At 44.6% G+C, this 18,112-nt stretch overlaps 1 protein-coding gene across 3 annotated transcripts in view; it reads right to left on the reverse strand.

The window, feature by feature from the left end:
- IL27RA (interleukin 27 receptor subunit alpha) overlaps positions 1 to 18,112 on the reverse strand; it is a 68,890-nt gene that overhangs the window by 30,551 nt on the left and 20,227 nt on the right. For all 3 annotated transcript variants that reach the window (XM_073622755.1, XM_073622754.1, XM_073622753.1), the window contains 4 exons: positions 7,310 to 7,424; positions 3,239 to 3,399; positions 2,469 to 2,620; positions 984 to 1,137 (listed from right to left, as the gene is read on the reverse strand). In XM_073622755.1, coding sequence (XP_073478856.1) covers positions 984 to 1,137; positions 2,469 to 2,620; positions 3,239 to 3,399; positions 7,310 to 7,424 — 582 coding nt within the window. The remainder of the gene's footprint in view (positions 1 to 983; positions 1,138 to 2,468; positions 2,621 to 3,238; positions 3,400 to 7,309; positions 7,425 to 18,112) is intronic.

The following is an 18,112-nucleotide window of genomic DNA, read 5'->3' on the forward strand; positions in this document are numbered from 1 at the left end:
GTAATGGAATAGAGTAAAGGACACAAGCAATTAAAATGTGGAGAAGAACGGGGAAGGAGATAACAGGATAGGGTGGAAGACACAAGACATAGAAATTATGGAGGTGGACAAGACAGAGGGTAACAGGATAGAGTAAAAAATTGAGATAATGAGGAGCACAGGACAGAGGGTAATGGGAACATGTGTAGGACACAAGAAATGGAGTTTAGGGAGGAGGACAGGAGAAAGGGTAATGGGATAGGTTGTAGAACACAAGACATGAAGATGTGGAGAAGGGCAGGAAAGAGGTAATATGATAGAGTGGAGGACACAATAGAAGTGTTGGAAGATAAAATATTGAATGCAAAGTATAGTGATCCAGAAGAACAAGAGATGGAGTAATGAAGTGAAGAGAAGGAAACAAAAGACAGTTACTGTATAGGGGAGAGGAAGTTATGTAGTCAGTAGAGCACATAGATGTAGATAGGAAGAAAAAAACAGGAGAACAGATGTGGATGTGAAGACAGTGAGAGGAGCACACAAGGTGTACTAACAGCATCTGTCTAAAGGTGAAAGAGGTTAGAAAGGGCCACTTCTATCACAGCCCCTGTACCACATGTACCCCTAAACACACCGTGATGCTCCAATTTTCTAAATGTGAGTACAGACAAGAGAATTCCAGGGTATCTACAGTGTGCTGACACACTATTTTTAAACATATCTATAAAATGTCATTTAAACACTCCCAAAACACCAATTAATGAACTTGATGTGTCTAACAAAGGCAGCACATCAATATAAATAGTTTTCAAGGTACAAAGCACATTTTCTGAATTAAATCTTGGTGACTGTATATCCAGTGCAATACATTATGCAAAAAAATACATGGCAATAAGTTGGAAAATTGCAAGGAGAGAATGCCATCAGGCACACTAAATGCTGTGTAAAAACGCACAGGTCTGATCTGCTAGAATGGTCTTAAGTGGTCAATCCAAGTTCTTTACCTTCTTCCGGAGTGGTGTACACATAACGTTCACTCCACAGACCTCTGTTTTTCTGCTGCTCATCTGGAATGTATCGGATCTGAAATTCATAGTCTGTGTACGGCTCTGGGTCCATCATCTGATAGGAATTGGGTTCCATGTCATTACTGTCCACCTAAACATTGTTAGGAGAGATGGCTTGAAATGAGAACAATATTCTGCATATTGTAATGATATACATTAAAAACCTCATAAGAAGGGGCCCTGCTATATGAAAACTCTATATACACTATAAGGCCCAAAGTTTGTGGCCATCAGACCATCTTTATAGGAGCCTGATGGACATCCCATTCCACAATCATGGACATTAGTATGGAACTGGTCCCACCTTTACCACTACAAAAGCCTCCACTCCTCTGGGAAGGTTTTCCACAAGATTTTGGAATGTGTCTGTGTGATTTTCTTGCCCATTTAGCCAAAAGAGCATTTGTGAGGTCAGGTACTGGATGAGAAGACCTGGACTTGCAATAGGTGTTCCAACTCATGACAAAGGTGTTCAGTAGAGTTGAGTTCAGGACTTTGTGCAGAACCCTCGAGTTCCTCCACACCTAACTTATTACACCATATCTTTATGGAGCTGGCTTTTGTACACAAGAGCATAATCAGGCCTAATCAGAAAATGCCTTCCCCCAAACTGTTATCACAAGGTTGGAAGCACACGGTTGTCCAAAATGTCATTGTATGCTGTAGCATTAGCAGTATCCTTCACTAAAAACATTTCAACTTAATAATTTGGAGGGCCATTCAAATACCTTTGGCTATAAAGCTTAGACGACATAAGACAGCATGCAAAGATTCAGGATCATTTGTTTCATATCTAGACTATATCTGTAAAAAAATATACTTCTTTATGGGACCCTTCACACCCATGTTCATATTTTGCATGCACAAGGGTGCGCATTGTTTGTCGTGCTGTCATGCATTTCTTTGCCAGTTCATTTTAAAGGAGTCTTCAGTGTGCACCTGGGGTAAAAAAAGCACCCATCTCACTTGCTGAGGGAGGGGTACATTTGTTTAATTAATGTATGTCCATTGGAAGCCAATGAAAATGAATGGCAACCTACTACAGCACGCTGTGATGCCACACATAAACTACTTGCCATGCGGGCCAATTTTGACACATTTTCCTACATGTAAAAATCTACTTTTCTTGCTAGAAAATTACTTAGAACCCCAAACATTATGTATATTTGTTAGAAGAGGCCCTATAGAATAAAATGGTAGGTGTTGCAATTTTTTAAGTCACACAATATTTGCGCAGTGGTTTTTCAAATGCAATTTTTTGGGAAAAAAAAACTTTCATGCATTAAAAAAAAACAAAAAAACCCGAAACTTAGCCCAATATTTGTGGTAAAGGCAGGCGTCACAATACTTTTGACAGTGGTTAAATAGTTGTTGCTAAATAAGATCAACAAATTGTTGCAAACCTGAACCACAAACTCCTACCGTAATCCAGTCACTGGCTCCCAGGGTGCGATACCGCAATTCTACCCCTGGAGGGTAGGAGTAATCCTTTAGGTCTATCCATGTAATTTCCACAACCAGCATGTCCTCTTCTTCATAGGTAGATGAATTGAGGATTGGAGCCCCAATGAACACTGTTAAATAAAGAGGGACTGTTAAAAGGTTGGTACAAAATCATAATAAATTACATTTTTAAAAGAATAAAAAATGTAAAGCGTATGTCGGAAATAAGTTGTTTTATTGGGCAGGTATTTTCCTATAGTCAGCTATGTATGTATAGGTCCGTTCAGTCATGTCCAACCTTTGGTGACTATGGGTCGGCTCTTTGGGGACCATGTCTGATATGCTTGAAAGCCTTCTTCCTTAGATTTTTTTACAAGGTGGGGCAGTAGGTCTTTCTTCAACCCTTCCTAGGTGTTCAGCTTTGGACCAGCGTGTAGAATATGATAACACAAGTGCATGGCTAATTTAGACAGGAGCCAATTAACCTACCAACATGTCTTTGGAGTGTGGTAGGAAACCCATGCAAACTCCATGCAGATTGTGTTCTGAATGAGATTCAAATCAAGGACCCCAATGCTGCAAGACGTGAGTGCTAACCACTAGGCCACTGTGCTGATAAGGCAGTACAAAATGGAGGCCCGTTTAGGGGGAAAATGCCCACCAATCCCCAGATTCGTTCTTCCCGGGTGGAGGGTGTATCCATGAAACAAAAGCTGGTTCTCTTTGCATACAATATCATACTGCCATACCGTTCTCACATCCATGGCAGTAGGTGAGGTTTAGGGTCTCCATCCAGGTTTCTCCATGTACACTGAGCTGATACTTGTGGTAGAGGGTTAGGTTTTCCCGGGGAATCAGGAGCCAGTTCTGACCAGGCGCTATGGTGTAATGTTGGGGAGAATCATGAGGACTGAAGAGAGACAAAACATGACATTAGGTAGAAGGTAGAAGATAGAGGAAGGAGACAGAAAGAAGGAGAGAAGGTGGAGAAACGAGGAGAAAAAGAGGTACGATGCGTGAGAGCATAAAAGAAAGAGAGATACACAATGGGGTGCCTTTACAAAACAAATTGCAGAGCTATTTGTCCCAAGAAACTGCATGTACATTCATTCTATGTGAAAAGGCAAAATTAAGAGTTATTGGCTATTTTCTCACCAGGTTGGATGTTCTCTATTCTTAAGAATCAGGGGAATTCCACATCATGACCACTAGATGGAGATGAGTATTATATATTTTTTAAGATCCCTAGCTCCATCTAGTGACCACAATGTGGTATGTTCCTTATTCATGTTTTTCTTATAAATGAAGAACATCCAACTTAGAGACAAAATAGCCTGGTAACATTCAATTTTGCCAGATTCACACAGAACAAATGTACATGCAGTTTCACAGGACAAATAGCTCTGCAACTTTTTTTTAACTACTTAAATACAGGGCATTTTCACCTCCTTCCTGCCCAGGCCAATTTTCAGCCTTCAGCGCTGTCACACCTCGAATGACAATTTTGCGGTCATGCAACATTGTACCCAAATTATATTTTTATTATTTTGTTCGCACAAATAGACCTTTTTATTTAACCATCTCTGTTTTTTTATTTTTTTCTAAATAAATGAAAAAAGTAAAAAAAAAAAAAGTCAACACTGACTGGCGACAGTATGTAAAAATCAAATTACTTTTCTTTTTTTTTAATTGTTTTACATACTGGGCCCAGAAAATTATTGGATAGGGCAGGACTTTGAATGAGGTGATGGACACGGTGAAGGAAACTGGAATAAATGTACATGTTTATTAAAAAATGAGATGCATAAAAACCCAATCAGAAGGGAAACACATGAAGAAAAGACATTGTAGTAAACATCATTTCAATGGTACATTGCAAACACATATGTATGTGCATATGCAAAAAACGACAAGAACATATCAAACTTGGCGTCACATTGTGGTCTCATTGATGGATAATAAATACAAACATTTCATATATATACATGTAAAATGCAGCAGCACCGGTGGAGGGAAACCAGATGAAAACAGTAAACATATTGATAGAATAAAGAAGATGTTCTGGATAGAAGGTGTATTGTTGACATATGTCTAGATCCCATGTGCCCGACGCATTTCGTGTGAAGGACACTCATCAGGGGCAGATATTCAGGGGACATTTGATATTGCTTGGTTTTAGCAATACACTGCAAGATCTGGGTGGCCTCCAGATGTCCAGGTAAGTCTGCACTACTGAAGCCAGGAAACACACAGTTCTCAACAAAGTTTTCTGTTCCATAATTCATTCTGGAGAGTGCCTCAATTTTATCTTGTGCTTTTTGATACAGTTCAAGAAACTCAACTTCAGTAACAAAGGCCCTATTTACTGAACAAAGATGATCTTTTGAGGTTGGTAAATATATTATCTGAGAAGAATAACTATTCAAAAAATTCAAGTGTTTTCCAATGTCTGCTTCTAAATCTTCAAAAACTTTGCTATTAAAGGGTACTTTCCTTAAAAAATCTTCATTAATCATTTCAAGTGAAAGGTTATTAGCAGAGAATAAATCTCCAGGTAGATTTTCTTCTAGAAGAGGACTTTCTGGCCAGTTTTTCAAATGTCGGAAGTTAAGAAATTCTTCAAATGTACTTGGTGGCTTTTCCATTATCTAGATTGGAATTATCTTCCCTGTCTCACATGTCACTGTCTATGGATTCCGCCAGTCTGTAGACTGGCAGAATCCATAGACAGTGACATGTGAGAGTCCCGCCGCGGTGTTCTGTGTAATGTGTGACTCACCCAGGAGGTGGACAGGAAGGAGCCCGTAAGGCTGGGAAGATAATTCCAATCTAGATAATGGAAAAGCCACCAAGTACATTTGAAGAATTTCTTAACTTCCGACATTTGAAAAACTGGCCAGAAAGTCCTCTTCTAGAAGAAAATCTACCTGGAGATTTATTCTCTGCTAATAACCTTTCACTTGAAATGATTAATGAAGATTTTTTAAGGAAAGTACCCTTTAATAGCAAAGTTTTTGAAGATTTAGAAGCAGACATTGGAAAACACTTGAATTTTTTGAATAGTTATTCTTCTCAGATAATATATTTACCAACCTCAGAAGATCATCTTTGTTCAGTAAATAGGGCCTTTGTTACTGAAGTTGAGTTTCTTGAACTATCTCAAAAAGCACAAGATAAAATTGAGGCACTCTCCAGAATTAATTATGGAACAGAAAACTTTGTTGAGTACTGTGTGTTTCCTGGCTTCAGTAGTGCAGACTTGCCTGGACATCTGGAGGCCACCCAGATCTTGCAGTGTATTGCTAAAACCAAGCCATATCAAATGTCCCCTGAATATCTGCCCCTGATGAGTGTCCTTCACACGAAACGCGTCGGTCACATGGGATCGAGACATATGTCTACAATACACCTTCTATCCAGAACATCTTCTTTATTCTATCAATATGTTTACTGTTTTCATCTGGTTTCCCTCCACCGGTGCTGCTGCATTTTACATGTATATATATGAAATGTTTGTATTTATTATCCATCAATGAGACCACAATGTGACCCCAAGTTTGATATGTTCTTGTCATTTTTTGCATATGCACATACATATGTGTTTGCAATGTACCATTGAAATGATGTTTACTACAATGTCTTTTCTTCATGTGTTTCCCTTCTGATTGGGTTTTTATGCATCTCATTTTTTAATAAACATGTACATTTATTCCAGTTTCCTTCACCGTGTCCATCACCTCATTCAAAGTCCCGCCCTATCCAATAATTTTCCGCAACAGGGATGGAGGCACATTTTAATATGTGCCTCATTTAAAGTCCCAAATCCCCCCTCTTTTCTCTACATACTGGGCCCAGAGCAATGCTGTGTTACCATACTAATACTCTGGGGAAGTGATCAGGATTTTTTTTTCTTTACACATTAGGATTGCTTACAACAGTGATATTCACTGTTATAAGCAACCCTTTTTTCTGAATGAAATCGATTCATTCAGTGTGTATTGTTTTGATTAGCTGTTATTGGCCACAGTTAATCACATAGTACAGATGGGCTGTGATTGGCCCTGTCTGTGCCATGTGATCACTGTGACCAATCACAGCGAGCAACACAGTAGTACACAATGAATGGCATGAATGGAAGCAATCTATTTCATACAATTGTCATGTAATCTTCTGTGATTGGTCACAACGGTGGGTAGTGGACGGAGACAAGAGGTGTCAGATTTACTGCTTTATAAAAAAATGCCCTAAAAAGTGAGAACTAGAGACACAGAGAAAGCAGAAAAAAAAGGGAGGGGGAATTCATAAAAGTGTTTGAGACAAACTTTGTCCTAACTGGAGTGTAACCAATTAGGTCTTACATTTTCATTTTCTAAAAAAAAAAAACTTGAACGCTAGAAGCTGATTGGTTGCACTTTTTAGTATTTCCTCTGAAGTGTCAAAGCATGAAAGAGAGAGAGATGAAAAATAAGCGTGAGACCACCAAACCACTTTTTATATCTTGGATTCTTACATCTTGCATTGTACATAGTGTTAGTAACTCTGAAGTTGTTTCTACAACTATTGTATGTCAGATTGCAACGTGTATGATGACCCTCAGGCTCTTCTACTCCTAAAGGGATGCAGACCCTGCAATGTCTCTCATTACAATACTGAGAATGATGAGGTGGTTATAATGAGGGCTGACCCTTCCATTCAGAAATCAATGGCAAAAGTATTGCATGCTGTACAAATGGCCCTGTATATAGTTCACCTAGAAGCGTGGTGTGGGAGAACCAGAGATCAGGTCTGGAATGGAGGGTTGAGATGTCTGGTAAACTTACGAGATGCTTTGTAGGGATACATTGAGCTGTACGCTGCTGTCATTTGTCCATGTGCAGTTCAGGTCTTCACTGGTCCCTTGTAGGATGCAGCACAGACTACATTCATCAATGTTACCTGTTGGGGTGATACAAAGTACAGTGTTACAGGCAGAGAATAGGTGCAGGTACTCCATCCTCCCCCAAGTCACCTCTTCTCCTCCTCTCCCTACCCACCTCTGAGCACCGTCCCTTGTCTCTGCCCCCTACCCACCTTTGAGCACTGTCCCTTGTCTCCACTCCCTACCCACCTATGAGCACTGTCCCTTGTCTCCACCCCTTACCCTCCTCCAAGTATCGACCCTTGTGTCTGCCCCCTACCCACCTCCGAGTACTGTCCCTTATCTCCACCCCCTACCCACCTCCAAGTATTGTCCCTTGTCTCAGCCTCCTACCCAACTCGGAGAACTGTCCCTTGTCTCCACCCCTACCCACCTCTAAACACTGTCTCTTGTCTTCACCCCCTACCCACCTCTTAGCACTGTGACTTGTCTCCGCCCTTACCCACCTCCAAGCATCGTCTTTTGTCTCTGCCCCCTACCCACCTCTGAGCACTGTCAATTGTCTCTGTCCTTTACCCACCTCCAAGCATCGTCCTTTGTCTCTGCCCCCCAACCACCTCCTTAGCACAGACCCTTGTCTCCACCCCCTACCAATCTCCTGAGAACAGTCTCTTGTCTCCACCCCCCACCAACCTCCTGAGCACAGGCCCTTGTCTCCACCCCCTACCCAACTCAGAGCACTATCCCTTGTCCTCACTCCCTACCCACCTCTGAGCATCGTCCCTTGTCTCTGCCCCCTACCCAACTCAGAGAACTGTCCCTGGTCTCTGCTCCTACCCACCTCCGAGCACAGTCCCTTGTCTCTGCCTCCTACTGAACTCTGAGAACTGTCCCTTGTCTCCACCCCTACCTACTTCTAAACACTGTCTCTTGTCTCCACCCCCTACCCACCTCTGAGCACTGTCCCTTGTCTCCGCCCCTTACCCACCTCCAAGCATCGCCCTTTGTCTCTGTCCCCTACCCACCTCTGAGCACTGTCAATTGTCTCTGCCCCTTACCCACCTCCAAGCATCGTCCTTTGTCTCTGCCCCCTACCATCCTCCTGAGCACAGTCCCTTGTCTCCACCCCCTACCCAACTCATAGAACTATCCCTTGTCTCTACCCCCTACTGACCTCTGAGCACTGTCCCTTGTCTCCACCCTCTAACCACCTCCGAGCATTGTCCCTTGTCTCAGGCCCCTACCCAACTCAGAGCACTGTCCCTTGTCTCCACTCCTTACCCACCTCTAAGCACCATCCCTTGTCTCTGCCTCCTACCCAACTCAGAGCACTGTCCCTTGTCTCCGCCCCCTACCCACCTCTGAGCACTGTCCCTTGTCACCACCCCCTACCCACCTCTGAGCACTGTCCCTTGTCTCCACCCCCTATCCACCTCTGAGCACTGTCCATTATCTCCGCCTCCTAACCACCTCCAAGCACCGTCCCTTGTCTCGGCCTCCTAACCACCTCCAAGCACCGTCCCTTGTCTCGGCCTCCTAACCACCTCCAAGCACTGTCCCTTGTCTCGGTCCCCTACCCAACTCCGAGCGCTGTCCCTTGTCTCCACCCCCTACCCACCTTCCAGCGCCGCCCCATTTAGAGAATACAGAACAAAGTACAGGCTCTCCTCACTTAACAACCAGGTTCCGTTTCAACGACCAGGTCATTAAACGAATTGGTCCTTAAACAAGCACTATCCCTTGTCTCCACTCCCTACCCACCTCTGAGCATCGTCCCTCATCTCTGCCCCCTACCCAACTCAGAGAACTGTCCCTGGTCTCTGCTCCTACCCACCTCCGAGCACAGTCCCTTGTCTCTGCCTCCTACCTAACTCCGAGAACTGTCCCTTGTCTCCACCCCTACCCACTTCTAAACACTGTCTCTTGTCTCCACCCCCTACCCACCTCTGAGCACTGTCCCTTGTCTCCGCCCCTTACCCACCTCCAAGCATCGCCCTTTGTCTCTGCCCCCTACCCACCTCTGAGCACTGTCAATTGTCTCTGCCCCTTACCCTCCTCCAAGCATCGTCCTTTGTCTCTGCCCCTACCATCCTCCTGAGCACAGTCCCTTGTCTCCACCCCCTACCCAACTCATAGAACTATCCCTTGTCTCTACCCCCTACCAACCTCTGAGCACTGTCCCTTGTCTCCACCCTTTAACCACCTCCGAGCATCGTCCCTTGTCTCCATTCCTTACCCACCTCTAAGCATCGTCCCTTGTCTCTGCCTCCTACCCAACTCAGAGCACTGTCCCTTGTCTCCACCCCCTACCCACCTCTGAGCACTGTTCCTTGTCTCCACCCCCTGCCCACCTCTGAGCACTGTCCCTTGTCTCCACCCCCTATCCACCTCTGAGCACCGCCCATTGTCTCCGCCTCCTAACCAACTCCAAGTACCGTCCCTTGTCTCGGCCTCCTAACCACCTCCAAGCACTGTCCCTTGTCTCGGCCCCCTACCCAACTCCGAGCGATGTCCCTTGTCTCCACCCCCTACCCACCTTCCAGCGCCGCCCCATTTAGAGAATACAGAACAAAGTACAGGCTCTCTTCACTGAACAACCAGGTTCCGTTTCAACGACCAGGTCATTAAACAAATTGGTCCTTAAACAAGGAGCCACAGGTAATCAATATTTTAAGCATTTTTAACTACTGTACTGTACTGTATTGTGAAAAAAAGGTCTAAACACAAAACTACAGCTCAATAACACTGTTTTAATTTGCACAAGTACAAAACACAAACAAAAATTCTGCACTGTACTGCACAATACAATGATGTATAGCGCGTCGTTCGGGTGGGGAGAGCTGGTCGCAAGTCCGAGTGGTCATTAAACAGGTAAGTTGTTAAACAAGAAGTATCTGTATCATTTTGTGTTGCTAAGTAATTCTGTATGGAATTTTGTTATTGATAACAAGAAATGTAGTAAAATGGATTCCCTGCAGCCACCAACAATAGACCCCCCCCAGAAACATTAGGCCCCCCCCATCAAAAATAGATCCCCTTGACAACAATAGACCCCCCAGCAACATTAGATCCCCCCAGTAACAATAGATGTCCCCAGCAACAATAGACTCATCCAGCAACAATAAATCTTCCCAGCAACAATAGACTCATCCAGCAACAATAGATCCCCCAAGCACCAATAGACCCATCCAGCAACAATAGATCACCCCAGGCATGTACTGGCCATCTGGACTACCGGGAGTTTCCCGGTGGGCCGATGGCTCAGTGGGCTGGTCAGGTGCAGTCCTGGAGCCACTCCTCTCTGACAGTGAGTGATCGCGATTTCACTCCTGTCAGGAGGAGCAGCTTCCGTCACTTGCTGGAGAGAGGATTAGGCTTTCTGCTCCCTCCAGCCTGCAGGGGGAGATAGACAGCCGGCAGACTTTCCTTTCTCTCTCCACTTAACACTTGTTATCACATGACTGGAGAGAGGAATGAGAAGCTGCCTTCAAAACTGGGAGTACATGTAGGAGGGGGAGGAGAGGGAGGACACTCTGATGTGAAGGGGGCTGCTGGTGGTGCTGCTGATTGGGGCTCTCTGATGTGAAGGGGGCTGCTGATGGGGACTCTTTGATGTGAAGGGGGCTTCTGATGGGGACACACTGATGTGAAGGGGACTGCTGGTGCGGACTCTGATGTGAAGGAGGCTGCTGATGTGGACTCTGATGTGAAGGGGGCTGCTGATGTGGACTCTGATGTGAAGGGGGCTGCTAATGGGAACTCTGATGTGAAGTGGGCTGCTAATGGGGACTCTCTGATGAGGACACACTGATGTGAAGGGGGCTGCTGATGGGGACTGTCTGATGTGAAGGGGGCTTCTGATGGGGACTCTGATGTGAAGGGGGCTGCTGATGGGGACTCTGATGTGAAGGGGGCTGCTGGTGGGGGCTCTGATGTGAAGGTGGCTGCTTTTGGGGACTTTCATGTGAAGGGGGCTTCTGATGGGGACTCTGATGTGAAGGGGGCTGCTGGTGGGGAGTCTGATGTGAAGGGGCTGCTGATGGGGACTCGCTGTGAAGGGAGCTGCTGATTGGGACTCTCTGATGTAAGGGGGATGCTTTTGGGGACACTTTGATGTAAGGGGGATGCTTTTGGGGACACACTGATGTAAGGGGGGCGCTGTTGGGGACACTCAAAATGAAAGTGGGCCGGTCATGATGAAGTCCAGGGCCAAATTTTTCTCCCAGTCCAGCCCTGGATCACCCCCAACAACAAAATAACCTTTCCAGCTAAATAGATCCACTCCAGCAACAATCAGTAAGACAGCAACATTAGATCCCCCAGCAACAATAGATACTGTATTTATTAGCATATAACACTCACTTTTTCACCATGAAAATCGGGTGCAAATAGCGTGTGCGTGTTATACGCCAATACTTTAATTTTAGCTGCCTCAGAGGGGACAGGGAGGGGGGCAGGACGAGCGCCGTCAGATTACATACAGTGAGAATGTCCTGTTTAATTGGCGGCCTCTGTAATAGGAAGTCCCGTCTCCGGGCTGCCATTGGACCACTGTTCTGTCTATCATAGGAGATTCTCACTGTATGTAATATGTCGGTGCTCGTCCCGCCCCCCTCCCTGTCCCCTCTAGGCTGCAGATGGGCATCGATCAGGCTGCACTGATGCCAATGATGAGGCTGCTGCATTAGAGGCAATGGTGAGGCTGCTGCATTGATAGCAATGATGAGGCTGCTGCATTGATGGCAATGATGAGGCTGCTGCATTGATGGCAATGGTGAGGCTGCTGCATTGATGGAAATGGTGAGGCTGCTGCATTGATGGCAATCATGAGGCTGCTGCATTCATGGCAATGGCGAGGCTGCTGCATTGATGGCAATGGTGAGGCTGCATTGATGTGGACTGCATTGATGGCACTTGTGAGGCTGTAGATGGGCATTGATCAGGCTGCATTGATGGCAATGGTGAGGTTGCAGCTGGGCACTGACCCTTATTTTGCTTCGAAGTTCCTTATTTAAAATTTAAGTTTTTTTCCTGAAACTTCCCTCTTAAAAATGAATGTGCTTGTTATACGCCGATAAATATGGTAAGTCATTTGTATGGAATTTGTTAATGATAACAAGGAAAGTAGTAAAATGGATCCCCTGCTCCCACCAACAATAGCTCCCCACGTCCAGCAACAATAGATCCCCCAGCAACGTTAGGTACACCCCCCATCAACAGTAGATCCCCTCAGTAACAATAGACCCCCAGCAACATTAGATCCCCCCAGCAACAATAGACCTGCCCAGCAACATTAAATCCCACAGAAACAATAGATCAGCAACATTAGCCCCCCCCCCCCAATCAACATTAGATCCCCTGAGCAACAAAACAACCATCCTAGCCATATAGATCCACCCCAGCAACAATAGATAACCCAGCAGTCGCCATCAATAAACCTACAATCACCAGCAGAAATAGCCCCCCTCAGCTCTAATAAACACTCCAGCATAGCCTATCACCCCTTACCAGTACATACATTCATAGCTGGAGGTGCTGGAACTGCATAGCAGTGCGTTTCCGCTGAGAAAAAGCCCCGGTCACAGGTATCGTCATATGGAGGATTATCCACAATTCATGTTACAGACCACACCATTCTGGGACTGTGACACTAATGTGTGGCAGAATCAGTTTTTGGATCTCAGGATTGGAAGGCATTTATTGGTTTACCAAGAGAATCCCTAACATTGAGATATTAGAATCGTGCCCCACCAACTTTTGCAACCCATTTCAATAATAACAAAATGCCTTGTTTTTCCAGTACAAGCAACACGAGACCTATTTGGGCGCTTACTGAAAAAATACACAATTGAAGTACATACAGTTGTGCTCATAAGTTTACATACCCTGGCAGAATTTATGATTTATTGGCCATTATTCAGAGAATATGAATGATAACACAAAAACTTTTCTTTCACTCATGGTTAGTGTTTGGCTGAAGCCATTTATTATCAATCAACTGTGTTCACTCTTTTTAAATCATAATGACAACAGAAACTACCCAAATGACCCCGATCAAAAGTTTACATACCCTGTTGATTTTGGCCTGATAACATGTACACAAGTTGACGCAAAGAGGTTTGAATGGCTATTAATGGTAACCATCCTCACCTGTGATCTGTTTGCTTGTAATTAGTGTGTGCTTATAAAAGGTCAATGAGTTTCTGGACTCCTGACAGACCCTTGCATCTTTCATCCAATGCTGCACTGACGTTTCTGGATTCTGAGTCATGGGGAAAGCAAAAGAATTGTCAAAGGATCTGCGGGAAAAGGTAGATAAACTGTATAAAACAGGAAAGGGATGAAAAAAATATTCAAGGAATTGAGAATGCCAATCAGCAGTGTTCAAACTCTAATCAAGAAGTGGAAACTGAGGGGTTCTGTTGAAACCAAACCACGGTCAGGTAGACCAACTAGAATTTCAGCCACAACTGCCAGGAAAATTGTTCGGGATGCAAAGAAAAATCCACAAATAACTTCAGGTGAAATACAGGACTCTCTGAAAACATGTGGTGTGGCTGTTTCAAGATGCACAATAAGGAGGGACTTGAAGAAAGATGGGCTGCATGGTCGAGTCGCCAAAAGAAAGCCATTACTACGCAAATGCCACAAAGTATCCCACTTACAATACACCAAACAGCACAGAGACAAGCCTCAAACCTTCTGGCATAAAGTCATTTGGAGTGATGAGATCACAAATGAGCTTTTTGGCCACAACCATAAACACTACATTTGGAGAGGAGTCAATAAGACCTATGATGAAAGGTACACCATTCCTACTGTGAAACATGGAGGTGGATCGTTGATGTTTTGGGGATGACAATGATCCAAAACACAAGGCCAAATCGACCCTTCATTGGCTACAGCAGACTAAAGTGAAGGTTCTGGAGTGGCCATCTCAGTCTCCCAACCTCAATATCATTGAGCTAAAGAGTAAACACAGTTGATTGATAATAAATGGCTTCAGCCAAACACTAACCGAGAGTGAAAGAAAAGTTTTTGTGTTATCATTCATATTCTCTGAAAAATGGACAAGAAATCATAAATTCTGCCAGGGTATGTAAACTTATGAGCACAACCGTATATGAGAGCTGTTCTGCCAAAGTATTTACATTTCTGCCCATCCAGTCCTGACATTTACACAGCTCTGCCACACAGTGCAGCCGGCTTGGTGACTTGTTGTTTCTTTTCCGCTGTTAAAACAGAACTAAAAAACAGAAGTCTAAACAGAAAAAACAGCGAGAGGAGACCTGCGATGTCTCTTCTGCAAATAAAATAAGCCTACCTCTGCTTGCAGTCTTCTGTAGAATGTACACTGAGCTGTGCATGCGCAGCTAATTTTACATTCCAGTACAGTACCTGTGTGCTGGGATGCACAGTAGTGACCTAGAAACCGAAATGCTGGCAACTCTGGAAATTCTTCTGTAATCTTTTATTATAACATGACCATTAAAATGTGACAGCTGACGCGTTTCGGCACTTAGCCTTGTTTGACGTTGCTTCCGCCCTGCAATGATATGGAGATGGGTGGGGGCCATCTTCCCCTCACTCGTCTCCATGTCAGGCTAGGGAAAGGATCCGATCGCCTACGCCGCTGCCGACGGCTCCGGTAAGCGGCGGGGTGGGCACCGGAGCACGGCGGAAGGGGGGAGCCCCGCTCCTGCCGCCGATAAAAGTGATCTTGCGCCGAATCTGCCGCAGAGACCACTTTTATCTTGAAGCGGACCGCCCGCTGAAGAAGAGGGTACCGGGGTTATGGCAGCTAGCTGCTGCCATAACTACGATACTCCTCTTCAAAATACCGACATATAACGACGGTAAGCAGTCCGGAAGTGGTTTTTATATCACTTTAATCGCTTCAATACAGGGCACTTTTACCCCCTTCCTACCCAGGCCAATTTTCAGCTTTCAGCGCTGTCACACTTTGAATGACAAATGCGCGGTCATGCTACACTGTACCCAAATGACATTATAATCATTTTTTTTTCCCCCACAAATGGAGCTCTCTTTTGGTGGTATTTAATCACCGCTGGGTTTTTATGTTTGGCTAAAAAGAAAAAAGACCGAAAAATGTGAAAAAAATTTTTTTCCTTAGTTTCTGTCAGAAAATTTTGTAAATAAGTAATTTTTCTCCTTCACTGATGTGCGCTGATGAGGCTGCGTTGACGGGCACTGATGAAGAGGCAGAAATATGCAGCACTGATAGGAGGCACTGATATGCAGCACTGATGAGCATTAATAGCACTGATAAGTGGCGCTGATAGGTGGCACTGATGGGCACTGATACGTAGCACTTATGGGCAATGATAGGCGGCACAGATATGCAGCACTGATGAGCATTAATAGCACTGATAAGTGGCACTGATAGGTGGCACTAATGGGCACTGATAGGCAGCACCTATGGGCAATGATAGGCAGCATGGATAGGCGGCACTGATGGACAGAACCGATGGGTGGGCACTGATGGACACTGAAAGGCAGCACTGACTGGCATTTCTGTTGGGCACAAATTGGTATATCTCTGATGGGCACTGACTGGCATCACTGCTGGGCACTGTTGGGGCTGCACAGATAATCAGTGCCCTGATTATTTGTATAGGCCTCCCCTGTGAGGAGATGCCGCTGATCGGCTCTCCTCTCATTCTGTCAGTGTGAGGCCAGGAGAGCCGATAACCGACACTTCCCTGTTTACATGTGATCAGCTGTGATTGGACGAAGTCGATCACATGGATAAAGAGCCGCAATTGCCGTGCGGCGCATTCTGGGATGACGTCATATGACGTCATCCCAGAACGAGAAGGGCATCCCGCCTGCCGTCATTTGTCTATACGGTGGGCAAGAGGAGGTGAAGCCCTGTCTCTGCAAAAGCACTAACACTGACTGAGGGAGCATGGAAGAAACATGGAGGGTCTCGGCAGGACTCCACCAAACAAGTTGTAATGGCCCAAAACTGGCACTAGATGTCAGCATACTACAGTCAGAACAATAATAACCTCATGCAATGCAATAAAACAGAAAAATGGCATAAAAGTGGAGCAGTACACAGTATACTCAGCTATGAGCATCTAAGACGTAAGCAACTCAAAAGTATGCTACTTCTCACTTGCCGCTGGTTGTAAAGTCCATAGGCTGGGCCGACTTTATTTGTTCTCTTTTATGAAGTTGTATTTCTGAGTTTACAGCCCACGAAAGCGTGTGTGAAAGTTCTGATCCTCTCTTGTGGTTAGACGGCTCAGCGCTCTGTTAGATTTTGGTGACAGAAATAGAAATGAGAAGTGGGCAGAGGTATGAGGCTGGGGTTGCATGGTGGTGGTGGTGTGGGTGGTGGTGGAGGGTGAACTCCCTGCTGGGCGATAACAAATGATGGTTGCAGTGACCGTAACAGAAGCATTGAGTATAAGAACTGTCTTTCTGCTGCTCCAAAAAACAGTTTAACTCTTTATAAAAACGTTTATACAACTGTCGGGTTGATTTTAGCAAAAAACGGCTCATTATTTTGGATCGCTCTTCAGAGGGCATTTGACTTATATTATGCCACCTCCTGTTTTAACCCTCTTAAACCATTGCATGCTGTTGCGGGGGCGCTTTCAGTTGAATGGGTTGTGTTTGGCAGGTGGTGCTGTCCATAAAACACGACAGAACGGGCCGATTTTGCTGCGCCACAATGCAAAGTATTGCAGCTGTGGTATATGTACACCTTCCTCTGCAGGGAGCAGTGGGAGCTTGGTAAAAATTGGGGCAGTTAGGGCACAGGGGGGGAATAGAAGCAGTCAAAATGTGGCTCGACCGTGTGTTTTTACAACCCTCCAACCACAAGTGTAAATGAAATCTAACCCTTGGTTCACACCTATGCGTTTTTTAGTACGCTTTGCAGAAACACAGTACAGTCCATTCAACATGGTGTTCTATGGATCTAGTTGACATATGTGCGTTTTCAGCTTTTTTGGAAAGGGTCTGGGACTTTTTTCCCACAGCAGATTAAGCTTGGGGTGTAATAGACTTCAATGGACCCACACAAAAATGATGCATTTTTCATTCTTTTTTTGGCTAATAGGAGAGTATGACAGTTCTTTTCATGTAGTGTGACTTTGATACGACTTTGATGCGACTTTGCACTCTCTGGCACTCAAGTAGCATCAAAGTTGTGGAGGAACTTTTATGTGTCCAAAGTCACATATTAGCATTGGGGTTAAGGGCTAGGACTAAGGTTAAGGGCTGGGGTTACGGTTCAGGGCTAGAGTTAGGGGCTAGAATTAGGGTTAAGGACTGGGGTTAGGGTTAAATGTTAAGGGTTAGGGTTAAATGTTAGGGTTACTGGTAATCATTCAGGGTAGGGGTAATTGTTACTGTTGTTAGTGTTACACTAACCCTAACCCCAACAATTAATACTAACCCTATCTCTAACTCTAACCCTAACTCTAAACCTAACTCTAACATTTAATCCTAACGTAACTCTAACTCTAATCCTAACCCTAACTCTAACTCTAACTCTAAACCTAACTCTAACATTTATAACCCTAACTCTAACTCTAACCCTAACTCTAACTCTAACTCTAAACCTAACTTTAAACCTAACTCTAACATTTAATTCTAATGTAATTCTACTGCCCCGTACACACGGTTGGACTTTGTTCGGACATTCCGACAACAAAATCCTAGGATTTTTTCAGACGGATGTTGGCTCAAACTTGTCTTGCATACACACGGTCACACAAAGTTGTCGGAA

This window comes from Aquarana catesbeiana, linkage group LG03 (genome assembly GCF_042186555.1).
Source record: "Aquarana catesbeiana isolate 2022-GZ linkage group LG03, ASM4218655v1, whole genome shotgun sequence".
Lineage (NCBI taxonomy): Eukaryota > Metazoa > Chordata > Amphibia > Anura > Ranidae > Aquarana > Aquarana catesbeiana.